This window comes from Pantherophis guttatus, chromosome 5, assembly GCF_059756535.1.
Source record: "Pantherophis guttatus breed Tessera chromosome 5, ASM5975653v1, whole genome shotgun sequence".
NCBI classification, from domain to species: domain Eukaryota; kingdom Metazoa; phylum Chordata; class Lepidosauria; order Squamata; family Colubridae; genus Pantherophis; species Pantherophis guttatus.
This window is the reverse complement of record NC_142067.1, coordinates 86,234,693-86,252,040: the sequence shown is the minus strand read 5'-3', so window position 1 is coordinate 86,252,040 and position 17,348 is coordinate 86,234,693. Positions and strand designations below refer to the sequence as shown.

Here is a 17,348-nt window from a genome sequence, read left to right as displayed (position 1 = left end):
ATAATGCTTTAGTCTAATTTATACCACATTATTAATCTATCTGTAGCTCTTAGCAGCTCTTTGATATAGTCATTTTGACTTTAGTCTATTCCTGATAAATTAAATCAAAAAGTGGTGTAGGTTATAATACCCACATTCCTGGTCATTGGCCATAATGGTTACAGGAAATATCTAAAAACTGGTTCCTATTTCTCGTTTACATGGTTACATGGTTAAACTAATAATTTGTTAGGAAGAAATAGCAATGGTATTTTGTATTAATATTTAATACTAATAACATGAATATATTCCTCTTGAAATTGCAGTCATTATTTCATAAAGCATTTAAATAAATGTAAGAGATGTCTCTCTCTGAAATATTTGTTGGTGACATATTAAAATGAATTTAATCAAATGTTTCATAGAAACAGAAGCAAATCCACCTTAGCTCAAAGAATTATCAGGACAGCCTGTTTCTTTTAAATATACTGCATGGAAAATTGATTGAGACTGATATAGAAATAAGAAAATGTTTTGGGGAAAAAATGATTGTAATTTTAACATAATACATAATTGATATTCAGATGCCTTATATTTCTTATACCATTTAGGTTCCAGAAACTTGAAAATTATTTTAAAGACAGATACTATTGTTAGTGGAAATATATAGATGAAAGATCCCAGATCTAAAAAACACATTTTAAAAAATATTGGTATTTTCCTGGTTATATTACTATAGCATATTTAGAGTAGGACTATAATGAAAGATGACACTGACCAAAATATATAAATATAAAATAGTGAGTTTCATGATATTCATGAAGAATGAAAACAACTTACCTGTCTTACCCTTTTTTTTGAACTCCCAACTCGGAATATGCCTACAGTCTGGAGACCTGTAAAATGGCATGTCAATTTTAATAATAATAATAATAATAATAATAATAATAATAATAATAATAATAATAATAATAATAATAATAATAATAATAATAATAATAATAATAATAATAATAATAATTTTACACAAATGCATATAAATATACAATAAAGTTAGAACATTAGTAAACTATTTTGCATCACTATGATGTATATAATTATTGTAATATTTGTGTTTCTTATTCCTACCCTATCAGAAGATAGCATAAATCCAAAATATGCAAACAATTTAAAAGGAAATGTGTTCAGTGAAATCTACTTCAGTAAAGGCTCCTTGTACACCATTATAGCTTTTTTAAAAAATATATAGTACATTGTTCAAAAGTGACACTAGAGGGAAGCCTAAGACCAATGGTGACTATACAAAATTGTATAATACATTTATAAAAAGATGTTAGCCCTGAATTCACCTGAATTTGTATTTCTATATTCAAAAATACACATAGCCCTTGGTTAGAAAAACCCACAAATATTCTTTGTACCAGCTCTTTTCTTATTTTCTACAAGAGGAATAAGAAAGGATGAAAATAGGCATGGGTGTGAAATATTTAACCTTGGTTTTCAGGCTGTATGTAGCTTCCAGAGCCCTTCCAGCACTAGAGACCAAATTAGTAAACCAATGGTTGATTTTCCTTTGAATTTAAGCACAGTGTGCTAACCTACATTAAAATTACTAATATCCCATCTCAAATGTTAATCTCAGTTGCATGCAGGAGTTTGAAGGCTTATTATAGCTAAATTCCTAGACCAAGTAAAGCCAACAATTTGATTTCCTTGCCTATCTTCCAATATACAATATATCCCTACATCATACAACAGTTGACTGTGATTTTTACCAAAATATTTGTGGCACTTCACAATTTTCTGTTTTTTAAAACTGTCATTCCCAGCAGCTACAGAAAAACAGAATATTCAAAAATTCTCCAATTCCGCAGTAGAAGTAGAAATTGCTTTATTCAATTGTTACTATAATAGTCCTCAACTTGCAACTAGTCACCACTTGAAGTTATAAAGAATTTACAAGCTGGTTCCAAAGTTCTGACAGCTGCCCTCTTCCTGTGGTAATGTGACTGCATGCTGAGCCCTTGGTAACCTGTCTGCATTTACTGCCATTTGCAGCATCTTGCAGTCACGTGAACACATTTTGTGACATTTTTTGCCAAAACCTGGCATTTACTTTTGGTTTTCAGCAAAAAACACTCATAGTGAACAATAGTCTTGCTTTACACTGCTGTGTTCACTTTAACAACCATAGTGTTCACTTAATGACTGCCACAAAAAGGTCGTAAAATTTGATCAGTCACATACAGTATGTGACCCACTTTATGGCTGTCATGATAACTGGGAGACTCCATTAGGGTCATAAGTCAAGGACTATTGTCCTTTCACTGGGTTTACAGCCTTCATGGAATAAAAGCTATATTTTGAATCATTATGCTTGCATAAAATTGAATAGAATCCATATAATTTTTAGTGCTCTCTGAATAAGCACATATTCAATTCATTAATCTAATTCAACACTTTGAGTCAGTTCCATTTTTCTGCTGACATCTGATTTATATTCGCCCAAATTTGGAAAGTTGATTTAGTTTAGGAATTCAAAATCAAATTACTTTCAAACTCCAAATCAAATCTTTGTACTATAAGCTGTGTGTACATTTCAGATAAAATATACTTACCATGTTTTTCTAAATGCTGACAGCAGCTATCTATAAGGCGAGGAACTTGCCTGTAAATAGGATTGAGGCTTAATTTTTTGTCCCTGGATTTTTCTTTCTTGTTCTGTGCTTCAGCAGGCAAGGATAACTGTAGAGCTTCTAGTAACCGAGACTGACTATCATCAAGATCAGTAATAGAATCCACTGACATTGCACCCTACAATATACAAACATACATTTGATAAAGATGGACGAAAGACACTTCTCTCTTTAATCCATCATAAAACAAAATATTAACCTATAACAAAAGGTATTAACTGGGGCAGAAATCTATTCTAAACTCCCCTCTAAGTGACAACTGATTATTATAGCTGTCACTAGGTAGCTCAAGACAAATGTCATGTTACATGCTACTTGTTGCATGCCTGTCCAAACTGAGGTTGCCGTTATTTGTTGCACTCCCATTCATCAGTTACTCCAGCTCATTCATGTTGTTCCTATTCCCGGTCAAAATAGAGGCAATTGCTGCCATACCCAGCAACATTTGTATTTTCACCTGAAATTTGCTGCTCACTAAACATGGCAAACTGCAAACATTTTGTTTAAGAAGATGAGGAAAGAACAGTAACATCTCTCCAAAGGTAATGAATCCCCTTTTCTACACAACTTTGTCTAGAAACGGCTTCTTGCCCAACCACTACTGTTACCGTATTTTTCAGAATCTAAGACACACCTTAGTTTTGGGGGAGGAAAATAAGAAAAAAAAAAAATCTGCCTCTGCCTACCAGCATCCATTGGTATTCATCTGGTTAGCATCCTTAGCAAACAGCCTGGTCAGCTTCAGCACATTAGCCTGATTCAGCACGAGCAGCTGATTGGCGGGTGGATTGGCCTCTTGGAATACCCCCTATCAGCTGTTCCCAGAGGTGAACTTTAGCAACAGGTTCTCTGATTGTGAGCGCACGCGCTCGCTACACTCACATGCGCTTCGTTGGGGCAGATACACAGCTTCAAAAATGCAGCTGATTATCGCAGGGCGCTCCAGTGAGTACAGCAGAGGAAGTGCGGAACTGGTCTGACAAGGCAGCAGCTGTTCCGGGTTGCCATTTTGGCCTCTGCGCCTTGCTTTTTCACCCTCCAAAAGCTTTGTTTAAGAGGCTGAGTTTGCAGCCTCCAAAAGCTCCGTTTGAGAGGCTGCCTTTGCAAAGAGAAGCTCTTTTGCAAACGGAACTTTTGGAGCTTTTGGAGGCTGTTTGAGAGGCTCTCCATCTGAAAAGATGCGTGGAGGCTGAAGGGTGGGGGCCGGCGAGTGGGCGGGGCTACATTCAGTGTATAAGATGCACTAAAATTTTCACCCTCTTTTAGGGGGTGGGAAGTGCGTCTTATACTCTGAAAAATACGGTAATTCTGTATTAGTAGCATCTACTAGGTGTTAGTATCATTATTAGTTAATTTCTTCTAGCAAGTATTTAAGGCAAATAACAAAAATGTAAACAGTTTATACAAAGTTTGAAATATAGATTAAAGACTATAAGTATTAAAATAATCTGTTGAAAGTGTGCATTAAAAGCTATACTAGTAACTTGTGCATCTCTACTTTCAAATAGTTTCATTTTATCTCTCTTTACTCAATTGTTTATTCTGCAGTAGTTATCACATTTTTCTGTGAATCCTAATTGCTTGATGAGAAATGTATCAATGTGTATACCTGTCTGCAAATTTATACCTCTGTCAATATAGGCCTCTGAGATTCCCGAGATGGCAGAAACCTGCCCCAGTTCACTCTTTCAGGAAAATAAGACTCGTGACTCCATTTAGTTGAAGTAAAGGAACTTTTACTGAAAGAAACTGGTTGCAGTAAAGTCAGGTGGAATCTGGTATTCCCACACAAAATACAATGCTAATTCTTTTCACTTCCACTCACTCCCCACATGACCAATTCCCCCGGCCAGCCAATGTGATGCCAGTAAGATGTTTTGACAAGCTCTGAGATGTCAAACTGGTAACATTCCATTCTCAGGGCAAGTGGCCTTGAAGATCCTGATATAAGCCAGTTTAGTGATCTGGTCTTCTTCTGTTGTCACTCCTCCCTCCCTATTTCCCACGTTTGAAGTTATAGCAATAGCACCCAATAAACCCCCATCCCCTCCCCTGCTCTAATGGCACAGTAAGGTGCCTGTGCCGGTGATGATGGACCTGACATGCTGCCCCCCTGAACATACCCAATAATCCTGCAGAACAAAAAATAAAAGGAAGAGAGAAAGAGAGAAATACAAAGCAATATAGTAACAATGCTACTTAAGTTTATCAGGATACTGGTTGTAGAATAGTTTTAGAAATCTAGTGGCTTTAACGTGACACCGGTCAACCCATTAAGTTTTGAAAGGGGGAAAGATTTTCCATGCAATTAAGTATTGTATCTTCCCTCGATGTTTATAGGAATCCAAAATGTCCTTAATTTCCAAGTGTTGCTTGCCTTCGATCATGAGGGGGTTCGGGTGGTTGCAGCGCTGTGGGATGCAGCAGTGATGTGATTTCAGGTTTGAGGAAGCTGCAATGGAATATAGTGTGGACTTGTCTAAGGAATTTTGGCAGGTCTAGTTCAATGATTATTGGGTTTATGATTTGTTTAATGAAAAATGGGCTCACATATTTGGGTCCTAGTTTTTTGGATGGCTGTCTGGACTGCAAATATTTTGTTGAAAGATAGACCCAGTCACCTACTACCAAGTCTTTAAGTTTCACTCGCTTTTTATTAGCCTCTCCCCTCCTCAAGCGATTTCCTCACCACAGGATAGGTGTTTCATAATTGGGAGACCCAATCTTTCAGGGAGGCAATTGGTGGATCATTTAGAGGCAGTTTGGGCATGGAAGCAAAATCCTGACCAGTGGCTAATTTGAACGGGGTGAAACCCATTGTGCTGTGCATGGAATTGTTATAAGCCTCCTCAGCAAAGGGCAAGAGATCCATCCAATTATTTTGTTGATAATTAATATAGCATCTAAGATACTGTTCTAGGACCGACTTCACAAGTTTGCACCCCCTTAGTTTGGGGATGATGACTGGAACTAAGACCTGATCTGTCCCTAGAAGTTTTAAAAATTCCTGCTAAAACCTTGAGGTGAATTACACCCCTCAATCTGAGATTATGCATTGTGGGGCTCTGCACAGTCTACAGATGTGCTGTACAAATAATTTAGCCAGGTGCATGTGGAGGGGATCTTCTGGCACGATACGAAATGCACCTGCTTGGAGAATAGTTCTGTCACTATCCAGATCACTATGTTTCCCAAACTCTAAGAGAGAGTGATACTGCAAACAAGCCCCCTCCCAATGGCTTTATGCAGATATTAAACACCACACAGCACCCCACTCTGGAGCAACCACAGGGGCGGTTGTTCAGCCTCCAATACACTGCCTATAATTGCAATTGCCCAGAAGGATACTATAGTTGATGGATTATGCATGTTTGCTAATTTGAACAAAAGTAATAGAAATGTTGTATGGTATTTAGTTTTCCTTAGTCTTCATATCATAGAGCAGTAATTCAAAAAGTGTATATAGCTGATATTTGAAATTATTAAGTTTTACTTTTATTCAGAAAGATTTCTGAGGTACAAAATATAGCATATAATATGAAACAGTTCTCTTGCTATCTATAAAAGTAATTAAATGAGCAATATTTTCTTCTATAATGTTATTAAAGGCAATATGGTTCCAAAATACATAATCTCTATAAGTCCAAAGGTACATGAGCTAAATACTATAGTTATTACATCCATCAACTATCAAAAATGTCTTAGCTGCAGTCTTCAAAAGCAGCATCAAGTATTCTTACCATCTGCATTTTAAAGAAATAGTATTACAGGTAGTTGAGTTACAACCACTCATTCAGCAACAATCCAAACTTACAATAGCACTGAATAAATGGTACTTATGCCCAGTCGCTAAATTACTGAGTGTCAGTTTTCATATGTGATCTGAGAAAGAAGGCCTTGAGTGGCCAACAGCTGCCTTGTGGATGGCCTGGCCAGACATGTCTCATCAGAAATAGGAGCAAGAAGGTGGTGAAGATCAGCTGGGAAAGAGAGTGGGTGGCTATGATTTTGTGCCATGCTGCTGGATTGGGGTGACTGAGACTTCACGCTGCACTGCTGAGCCAGGCTGGGTTGCCTGTGGCTTCATACTAGGCTGAGGCAGCTACAGTTTCATGCTGCCCTATGGGCCTGGCTGACTTTTCCAAGGGCAGTTGTGACTTTTGGCTGTGGGTCAAGGGTTTCTTGCAGCCCCACAGCCATAGTGTGCCATGAAGCTCATGAATTGTCATGTATCCCCAGAACACAGTTCTGGGGATACATGACACCCCGCAAGGCAGGGTGCAGGGTAGCCAAAAGGACAGCGATGGGGAGGAATAGGCAGGTGGGGGGAGTTGAAGGGAGGCTGCCATTTCCTTGGAAGAGCTAAAGTTTGGGGCTGGAAAGAGGGTGTCCTTAATTAACAACTGGTAGGATTTGGTTAACAACGGCAACAGGGAGTACTGGGATTTCTGTTGCTAAGGAATGTGGTCACCTGAAGTTGAGCTTTATGACATCTTTTAGCGATGGAAATTCCAATTGCCACTGTAAATTGAGGACTACCTCTTGTGGAATGAAAGGTGAAATTGTAGGTTAAAGCAATAAGCTTTGCTTTTTAAAATAACGTATGTACAAAGTCACTAGGAGGAAAAATACAGACTTCAGATTATTAGGCGCCAATGGATTCCCAGTATTAAAACACTAACACTCTTTATTCAAAAGACGGTAAGATTATCAGGTAATTCATGAGCATTATTAGGTTCTTTTAGAACAGAACAAGTAATTTTTAATATGCAATATGAATTCACTGATGAAGCATACTGTATGCATTGCAAAGGAAAAAAAAGTGAAAGGCAAGATTGGAAAAACTCCAGATTAAACAAATTCTGGAAAAATGCTACTTGTTGATAATAGATGCGTAAGTGGAGTGATTCAGTATATGGCAGATTCCAATGTTTTTAAATGACTGAGCATTAATCTTGTAACTACATAAACCATCCTTTATACTATAAACATATTTGAGGCTGAGATGAGGTGGAGAAATATCTGGGTTCGTGTGTGTGTGTGCATTTAAGAGGGAGGGAGGAAGGGGAGGGGGAGAGAGAGAGAGAGAGAGGGAGGGATGGAGGGAGGGAGAGAGAGACAGAGACAGAGACAGAGACAGAGACCACAACAGAGAGATGAGTTTCTTTTTCAGTAATTTGAAATATTAAGTGGAAACTGACTGGGGAAAAGGAAAGTTTCCAAAGATTCCTTATGTCCCTTGAGGTGCTGGCAAGAGATTTGTGTCCATTTTGTTCTCTCCCACGAACAGCTGGGAAAGGCAATGACCATTAAAATAATAATTTCTATCATTTCTATTAGGGCCGACTTTAATTTTAGTATAAACTAACATTTCAGAGACTCCAGCTTCAGTAAGCAAAGGAAGGTCCCACAATACTTGCAGTAACCACTAAGCAATGAATAGATACTTACTCTTCTCCGTGCCCTGGGGGCTGGTTCTGGTGTATTGGGTGAAGTAGATTCATTTGGTGTTTCCGAGGTGGAACTAAGAGATGAATTACTGCTTGAGAGTTCTTTGTTCTGTCTTTTACTCCCAAAAGGTAAAAGTGACGTTACAAATTCTGAAACATCTCTCTGTTCTTCTCTATGAGTATCTTGCTTCAATTTGTATGCCCGATCATTTGCTATTACTTGTGATAAAGGCATTCCAAAAGCCTGGGGTATGAATTCTGAAAAACAAACAAAATCTTATGTATCAAAGGCTAATAACTGTAGCAGTCAACATTTTGAAAATGGGTTTAATAAATCCTCAGCTAACATATTTTCCGAGCATCTTTTAACATTGATTGCTTAGTTAAAAGTCCTGAATTTCCAAATATTTTTAAGTGATTTTTAAAAAGACAACAAAATAAAGAAATAGAAGCCAGGTAAAACATGGGTGAACATCTGCCATAACCAAAAAAAGAATTCCTACTTAGAATTCACAGCAAGAAACCTGAATATCAATTATCTCTTTCAATGGTTAATAACTTTGAATGTATATTTTTAGACCATGCTTTAGGATTTCTTTTGACTAATATTGAAGTAATGTAGTTACAATGTTATTATAAAAGAGCGTAACGTCAAAGTTTAAAGAGCAGCAAAATCTGGAACAACAAATGCTTTAAAAACTGTAATTTCCAAGAAATGAGGAATATCCATTTTATATTAGTAAGAGATTATATTTTCTCGTCTATATACGCAGTTGCATGCTAACATCACTAGTGGAATTATTATTGGAACAAGTTAAACATAAACAATAAAAATATGTTATAGTAACACAGAACAAGAAGAAAGTAAACACGAGAGAAGAACATATCTGGTTTGGGGGTTATAATACATGAAGAATCAAATATTTATTCACAGCAGTGCACCTTTTCTTGGAAATAATCAGCAATGGAATGAGGTATGGAATTCTAGCATGTCATTAAGTATAATAAAAGCAGCCAATAGAGGATTCATAGCAATTGTCAAATTACATAGTTACTATAGCTAGAACAATCAAGTGTATTATTTGCATGCCTTTTCAAAGTAGAAAGGAAATTTACACTGGAACACATTATTCCTCTCTTTAATTTACTTTAAAAATTCCTATTTCATTATACTAATTCATTATGTTCCAGTAGAATCTAATCTTTACCAGAGAATAAAGTTGTTGTGGGAAATAGCATGAAAACAATTAAGCAATAACAGAATTTGCAGCATATTGATTATAGGAAAGGTAGAGAAAGAAACAAGGGGGTCAGCCATACGTGGCTTAATTCTCATTAACAGAGATAAAATTATAGAATGGGTTGAAGAACCTTGGAAGAGAGTGACCATGCAATATTAAAATTCAACATAACGCAAGCACAAGGAATAGAACAAACAATAGAGTCTTGGACTTCAGGAGAGCTGCTATCAATTAACTTAGAGCAGGGGTGTCAAACTCGATTTCATTGAGGGCCGCATCAGGGTTGTGTTTGATGTCGGGGGGCCAGGGAGGGCATGGCCAGTTCAACATCACTTGTGTCAAGGGCGCCTGTTGTGGCCTGAGAACTCTGCCAGTGAAAACGGGCTCCCAAGCTCCGTTTTTTGCTGTGACAGCCTCCTGCAACCTTCTGCCGGCGAAAACAGAGCTCCGGAGGGCCATCTCACAAACTCTGGTTTTGGCTGTGACGGCCTCCTGCACCCTCTGTCAGTGAAAACAGAGCTTCAGAGGGCTGCCCGTGGCCCTCCCAAGCTCCGGGTTCACTGGCAGAGGCACCTCAGGCCGGTCCTTCGCTGTTTCCAGGGTGGCCCCATGGGCCAGATCAAACCACCCCGTGGGCCGAATCCAGCCCCCGGGCCTTGAGTTTGACACCCCTGACTTAGAGAGAGCTTGAGAAGGATTCCATAGATGAGAATCGTCAATGGGAAAATAACACAAGAAACTTGGGAAACTTTGAAAAGTGAGATTATTAAAGCCCAGTCTAGCACAATTCCAATGAAAAAGAAAAATAAGAGATCTCAAAATAAACCAGCATGGCTGCACAAGGAACTTTCTGATAAACCGAATGTCAGGTTTCGAGGTCGTCTCAAATAAATTGCATTTCAAACAAAGTCTTTGAAGGAAAACTCCTATTTATTAAGCATGACATTCTAAATCTGATTCCATCGAAGCCAATACTGACTTCCAGACCCAAACCCCTCCCTTTCCGTTCCCCACTCCCCTGTACTCATTGGCCATTTTCTAAGTCATTCTACCCTTAATCTACCGCTCCAGCTCAAAGGAATTTCCCCCCTCCCATCCCATCTCCTAGGGGATATTATCTCCAGGGAAAATAAGTAGGTGAAAAGTCAAACGTCCCTTTCCAGACACCTCCGCTTCTCCTTCTTATGTCAGCACTAGAGTAAATGCAGCTTGAAGTGCTGACACCGAAAGACAAAAAGTATAAAAAGTGAAAAGAAGGGCACATAAGTAAGGCAGAATATCAGCAAATAGCCCGAAACTGCAAAAATGAAATCAGGAAAGCTTAGGCTCAAAATGAACTAAGATTGGTGACAAATGTCAAAAATAACAGGGACAGAAAACAGCTTTTTTCAACGTTAAAAAAAAAGTCAAGGAAATGATTGGTCCATAATAGAAAAAAAATGGCAAGAAGGTAAATATCAGCAAGAAAGTAGAATTGCTTAACTCATTGTTTGCATCTGTCTTTCTGTCTTTACACAAGAGGGGAAAAAACAGTACCTGGATCAATGGTATTAACTGTGAAAAGGATTTTGGAGTACTAGTGGACATACACTTAAATATGCGTTCAAGCTGCCAAATAAGCCAAATCAGTCCAAGCTGCATTAACAGAAGAATAAAATCATGATCAAGTATTACAACCACTTTATAATGCCTTGGTAAGACTATACTATATTCAGTTTTGATTACGATATGAAAAAGATGTTGAGACTCTAAAAAGAGTGCAAAGAAGAACAACAATGATGATTAGGGGACTGGAGGCTAAAACATATGAAGAACAGTTGCAGAAATTGGGTATGTCTAGTTTAATGAAAAGAAGGACTAGGGATGACATGATAGCATGGTTCCAATATCTAAGGGGCCGCCACAAAGAAGAGGAGGTCAACCTATTCTCCAAAGCACCTAAAGGCAGAACAAAAAGCAATGGATGAAAACTAATCAAGGAGAGAGACAAATCTAGAACTAAATGGAAATTTTCTGACAGTTTGAACAATTAATGTGAAATGACTTGCTTCCATAAGTTGTGGATGCTCCAACACTGGAGGCTTTTAAGAAGAGATTGGACAGCATTTGTCTGAAATTGTATAGGGTTTCCTGCCTGAGAGGAGGTTGGACTAGAACAGAGATGGCTAACATTTTTGTCGTCGTGTGCCAAAATTGCGCCTGTGTGCTGGCACCCATAATGCAATGCACATGTGGGCACATCACCCCATGCTCCCCCAGTACATGTGCCCCACCCCCTGTGCCCCGTTTTGGGCCTGGAAAGCCTCCTGCACCAACCTTTGCCAGCGTGAATGGCCTGCAAAACCGTTCCAACCATACAGGATGCTGCCAGGAGCGCGAGGCTAGCAGCAGGGGGAGGAGGAAGTGCTACTGCCTCTGCAAAGAGGTGGCGCCGGCAGGCCATTTGCGCCGGCAAAGGTTGATGCAACCCTGGAGTAGCTCGCCTCCCCGCCGGTGGCTTCTCCGTCTTCTGGATGCTCCAGCATCCCGACCTGAAGTGGCAGTTCAACAGCCACTGCCACCAGGGGTGAGGGGGAGGCAGTGATGAGGACAGGCAGGCCGGGGCTTCCCTCTCCACCCTGCTGCCCCATGCACCCAAGCCAGCCGGTTGCTCCTGTCCTTCCCCCTGCAGCTGCCGCTGCCGCTGCCGCTGCTCTTCTGGGGCCTTGCTTCCTTCCCCCCCACGAATCACTTCAGACTTGCACCAAATTAGGTGGAGGGAAGGGGATGGTAAAGAAGAGTCGGCCAGGCCCACGAGGATTCCCAACCCTTTTCTTAAACAGGGCCAGCCAATGGGCCGTGCCGAAAACCAGCAGTGTGAAGAACGGAATTGCCAGCGGTCAAAGGGGAGAGTGCCATTGTTGCTACCTCCTACTTCTTTTTCTCCCTCTGGCATTTAACCTGGCGAACTTGCTTGCCCTCAACCATGCTTGCTTACCCTGTTTGTTTTCATTTAGCTGCCACTCGAACTCGTCGAAGTCCAACATACCTAGGGGAAGGAGCAGCGGGCAGGGCAGCTGGCCGCCCAGCCTGAGCTGGTCACTCACTCTTGCCCTTCCCCCTGCAGGTGCCACTGCTTCTGCTCTTCTGGGGCTGCGGGGCTGTGCAAGAGGAATGCTGGAGACAGCGCGTCAGCTGGGAAGTGGTCACGCTTCCTTCTCAGAAGTGGCGGGGGCTGTGCGAGGGCCGGTCAGCTCTTCTGGGGTACCCGAGCTGGCCAGGTGCTCCGGACCGCCTGGGGCTGTGCAAGAAGCCCACTCAGGCGGGGAGGGAAGTCCTGGACTGCCCGTCCTGGCCGACAGCTCTGCTCCCCTAGGAAGCGACTGCCAGGATCCCCTCTCTGCGTCTTTTGGCACATGCGCTTGTTGCTCTTGCCGTTGCTGGTCTTTACGCGTGCATGCACACCAGAAACCAGAAGACCAAGTGGCCAATGCACATGCATGTGCTGGAAACAGGAAGATCATTTTCCCGGAGCGTGCATGCGCAATGGGCAGCTGCTCTTCCGATTTCCGGCATGCCCTTGTACATGAAAACCAGCTGGCCGGCACACCATAACCCAGAAGAGCAACAGGAGACAGCTCCACATGTCTGGAGAGATGGCTCTGTATGCCACTTCTGGCAACGCATGCCATAGGTTTGCCATCATGGGACTAGAAGACCTCTGAGATATCGTTCAAATCTGTTATTCTGTTAGAGAGAAGAAACGTAGCCAAGTCACAGAAGTTTGCTGGTTGTAGTCTTGTTATTCTCAAGAAGGTATGGGAAAAAATACTTTTTTCCTTTTCTTACCACTGAACTGCATTTTATTGGATAGGGCCCAATGTCAAGTCTACCAAGATCCTTCTGAATCTTGAGTCTATCTTCCAAAGTATTAGTAATTCTCCTATCCCCCAAGCTTGGTCTCATCTGCAAATTTGATGAGTGCCCCTTCACTCCCCTAATCTAGGTCATTGATGAAGATGTTGAACAGCATAGGGCCCAAGACGGAATCTTGAGGTACCACACTACATGCTTCCATCCACTTTGATATAGAGAAGTTAGAATGATAATCAGGGTATACTCGGATGATATGATGCCTGTATGAAAAATGTGCATAAATTGTCAACTGATTAAAGTGTTGTTATTAACCCTTAAAGCTCTAAACGTCTTGTAATCTGACTGAGAATGACCTATCCTATTATATATCTGTCTGGGAAGTTAACATATGAAGAACAGTCCTGCAGAAGTGCTCCCTTGTAAAAGATTCATAAGAAAGGAACTTATCTGGTTTAATTCTTTGTCAGCTGCAGAAAATAAGAAAAGAGTTTTTGCTTATCTGGGTAAAAATGTTTAATTTCAGCATTATTTTTAATTTATATTATTTTTTCACATTTTCTTTAGTTTTGTTAGCTGCCTTAAATATCTGAGGTGCGATAAAAGCTGAATGAATGAGCAAATCTAAGTCAGAGTCTGATTGAAGCTGCCAAAATATGACAGACTTATTTCAGCGATACAGCAGACTCTAAATAGCAATTCAGTGTACACTTTGTTTATATATAAAAATTGGGCATGTTTACTTTTAAAACTCCAAATGCATAATTTTTTACTCAGTTATGAATGAGGACTTAAATGATACTAATAAATGTCTATGAAATGCACATAAAACATAATAGCAATTATTCTAAGATCAGTAGTAGTAGTTGGCCTGCTCTTAGGTTGAAATTTTATTTCTGCCATATCCGATGATGATATTGGTCTTGTCTTCCTAAACTGATTTAATCAAAAGGTTATTGTCAGTGGTATGCAAAATCTTTTGAATTGGAAATGTTTTATGGCAGAAATATTCTAATATTACAAAACTATTTCAATTTTCAGGAATCATTCCAAACTTGAAACAGTTCATCTGAGCCCAAATTAATTATGCTAAAAATAGACCAATTTTGAACTTGGAAAACTGAAATGACTGGATGAATACCGGGACATTTTTAGTGAGGTTCCAAGTAAGTGTTTCAAGCCTGGTATAATTGTTTCAAAGTCTGAAACAAGGTATTTAAACCTCCTAGTGTTTGAAATTCAAAATGTTTTTCATACGTCTACTTTTTTAGATTGTAGGACTCTAGCCCTTCAATTATCCAGAGTATACTTTTGTCAAAAAAATTTCTCAAGACCAAGTTAAGTATAATGTGTTTAAATGGTAGTTTTCTTATATTGTTTAGAGTGCACAATAAAATGATGATGATGATGATGATGATGTTATCCGTTCAGTTGAGTCTGACTCTTGGCAAGCCTATGAACCAGGTCTCTCGACATCTTCCGATCTTGCACTATTTCTTTGAGTTTTTCTATGCCCTGGTTGTTGTCAGCTTTGATAGTGTCCAGCTACTGTGTTCTTTGATGGCCTGGCTTCCTTTTACTGTTAACTCTTCCAAACATAATTGCTTTTGCTAATGAATTCCCCTGCATAACATGACCAAAGTAAGTGAGACGCAGTTTTGTGATTTTGCCTTCTAGTGACATGCTTGGTATTATGCATTCCGGTACTTGCTTGTTAGTCATCTTTGCTGTCCAAGGAATATGCAGGATGGAATGGGACTTCTCAGCATGGCCAGCTCAGCATAGCCAGCTCACTGCTGCCAGCTCGCCAATGCCAAATTGCCTCTGCCAACTCACCACAGGACAACCCCACATGGTCAATTCGCCACAGTGACAAGTTGCCATGGGCAGCCAGAGGAAGAGCTGGGCTGGTGGGGGAGTGAATGGGTAGGCAGAGCACAGAATGGCGGAGGCAGTGGCTGGGGGTTTCCCTTCCCCACGGTTGTGGGTGGGGCAGGCGGCAGGGAGGTGGCACCAGCCAGGGGTGTCTCATTTTTACATACCCTCTTCTGCCGCTGCCTTGTCTGGCCTCTTTGGCCTGGAGCTTGGCATAGCAGCAGCGGTGGTAGGTGTGAAAATGTGATGGTGAATTGCCATTTGGAGTTATCCTGAGGTGACTTGGAAGTGGTGAATTGGTAGACGTTATTTGGTGGTGGCGAGCTGCCAGTGGTGAGTTGGTCTCGCTGAGCTGGTTGTGCCAAGTTGTCTTAGATCCTATGCACCAGCCTTCTCCAACATCACAGCTCAAACAAATTGATTTTCTTCCTGTCTTGTTTTTTTTAAGGTCCAACTTTCACAACCATAAGATAGCTACAACAGAGTGAACTAATCCACATTTGTTGCCAGGCTGAGGTCCTTGCTTTTCCATATTCAGCTCATGTTCATCATTGTTGTGCGACCCAATGCAATCCAATGTTTTATTTCTGTGCTGCATTCACCATTTGAGCTATCTGCAATCCTAGGAAATTTTTCCACACATTCTATCTCTTCACTGTTAGTTACTATTTTGATGTTTCCCTTCCTTGATGGTCATGAATTTGGTCTTTTAATGTTCAAGAAGAGACCAAAATTCTCACTTTCTTCTTCGATTTTATTAATCAGATGTGTTCCAGGTCTTCTTTGGTTTCTGAGAGTTGTATTGTCAGCATATCGAAGACTGTTGATGTTTTTTCCACCAATCTTTACCCCAGTTTTTGATTCTTCAAGATCTGGCTTCCTCATGATCAATTTGGCATTCAGGTTATATAACAAAGGGGGGGGGGAAATGTAACCTTGTCATACTCTTTCTCTATCTTAAACCAATCAATGTCTCCACAGAGTGTTCATACAGTATGATTTGTCCTGATTTGTGTGCAGTGATTGCACTAACTTGACCAGAGGTGCTGGTACCCCCAGCTTTTGTAGGGCTCTCCATAGCTTCTCATGATCAACGCAATTGAAGGCTTTCTCTCAGTTGATGAAGCACATGTAAATGATCCTTTGATATTCATGAGATTGGGCTTTGTCTTACCTGAAAGCCCTTTCTGATTGTGGTGGGTCCGGTGGTCATCTTCCATGGGCATGCTCTTCCGATGATGACAGATCGGGGCTGCTAGCTAAGAAGCTCCTCCCTTCCTGTAGCCTCCCAGCTTTCTGATGAGATACGATTTGTAGCAGACCTACACGGTGAGCTGCAAGAAAGGAAATAGGACACCAGGACCCCGCCGAATAGGCCCTGGGCATAAACAGGGCAGGGCTGACCACCGGACCCACCACAATCAGAAAGGGCTTTCAGGTAAGACAAAGCCCATTCTCATTGATCGTGGGTCCGGTGGTCATCTTCCATGGGACATACCAAAGCCTGTAACTATAGGGAGGGACTTGCCCTGGCCGATGAGGTGGTCCACTGGAGGACCTGTTGGAGTACCCTACGCCCAAATGCCGCATCCGCAGATGCAAACTGGTCTAGGCGATAATGTCTAATGAAAGGGGTCGGGGATGACCAGGCCGCAGCCCGGCAGATTTCCTCCAAGGAAGCTTGGGTGGCCCAGGCAGCCGAAGTGGCCGCACTGTGGGTGGAGTGGGCCGTGATCCTGGGTGGAACTGGCAACGCCTGGGACCCATATGCTGTGGCTATGGTGGCCCTAATCCAATGCCCCACCGTAATGGACGAGACTTTTTGGCCCATACTGGATGGCTGGAAGGAGACCAGAAGGGATTCCCCTGAAGTCAGATGTCCGACGGATGTAGATCCGAAGGGCTCTCCTCACATCCAGGGAATGCCAGGCTCGTTCTAAGGGCCGGCTGGGACGTGGACAAAAATTCGGAAGGACTAGTTCCTGTGCCCTGTGGTAAGGGGAATTCATCTTAGGGAGGAACGTGGGGTCCAACCTAAGCACCACCCGGTCAGGATGAAAAACACAGAGATCAGCCCTGATGGAGAGGGCCGCCAACTCTGAAATTCGCCTGGCCGAAGTTATGGCCAGTAGAAAGGAGACCTTATAAGACAGGAAATGTAGGCCCACTGACCTTAGGGGCTCGAAGGGAGCCCTAGTGAGGGCGTCTAGCACTAAGGGCAAATCCCAGGAAGGGTATCTGTGGATAGTCCCCGG

The 17,348-nt window shown here is 41.2% G+C and overlaps 1 protein-coding gene across 5 annotated transcripts in view; it reads right to left on the bottom strand.

The window, feature by feature from the left end:
• ARHGAP6 (Rho GTPase activating protein 6) overlaps positions 1–17,348 on the bottom strand; it is a 292,968-nt gene that overhangs the window by 17,195 nt on the left and 258,425 nt on the right. For all 5 annotated transcript variants that reach the window (XM_034435461.3, XM_034435469.3, XM_087871431.1 and 2 more), the window contains exons 4-6: positions 8,127–8,383; positions 2,598–2,793; positions 820–875 (exon numbers count right to left, since the gene is read on the bottom strand). In XM_034435461.3, the coding sequence (XP_034291352.1) occupies positions 820–875; positions 2,598–2,793; positions 8,127–8,383 (509 nt within the window). The remainder of the gene's footprint in view (positions 1–819; positions 876–2,597; positions 2,794–8,126; positions 8,384–17,348) is intronic.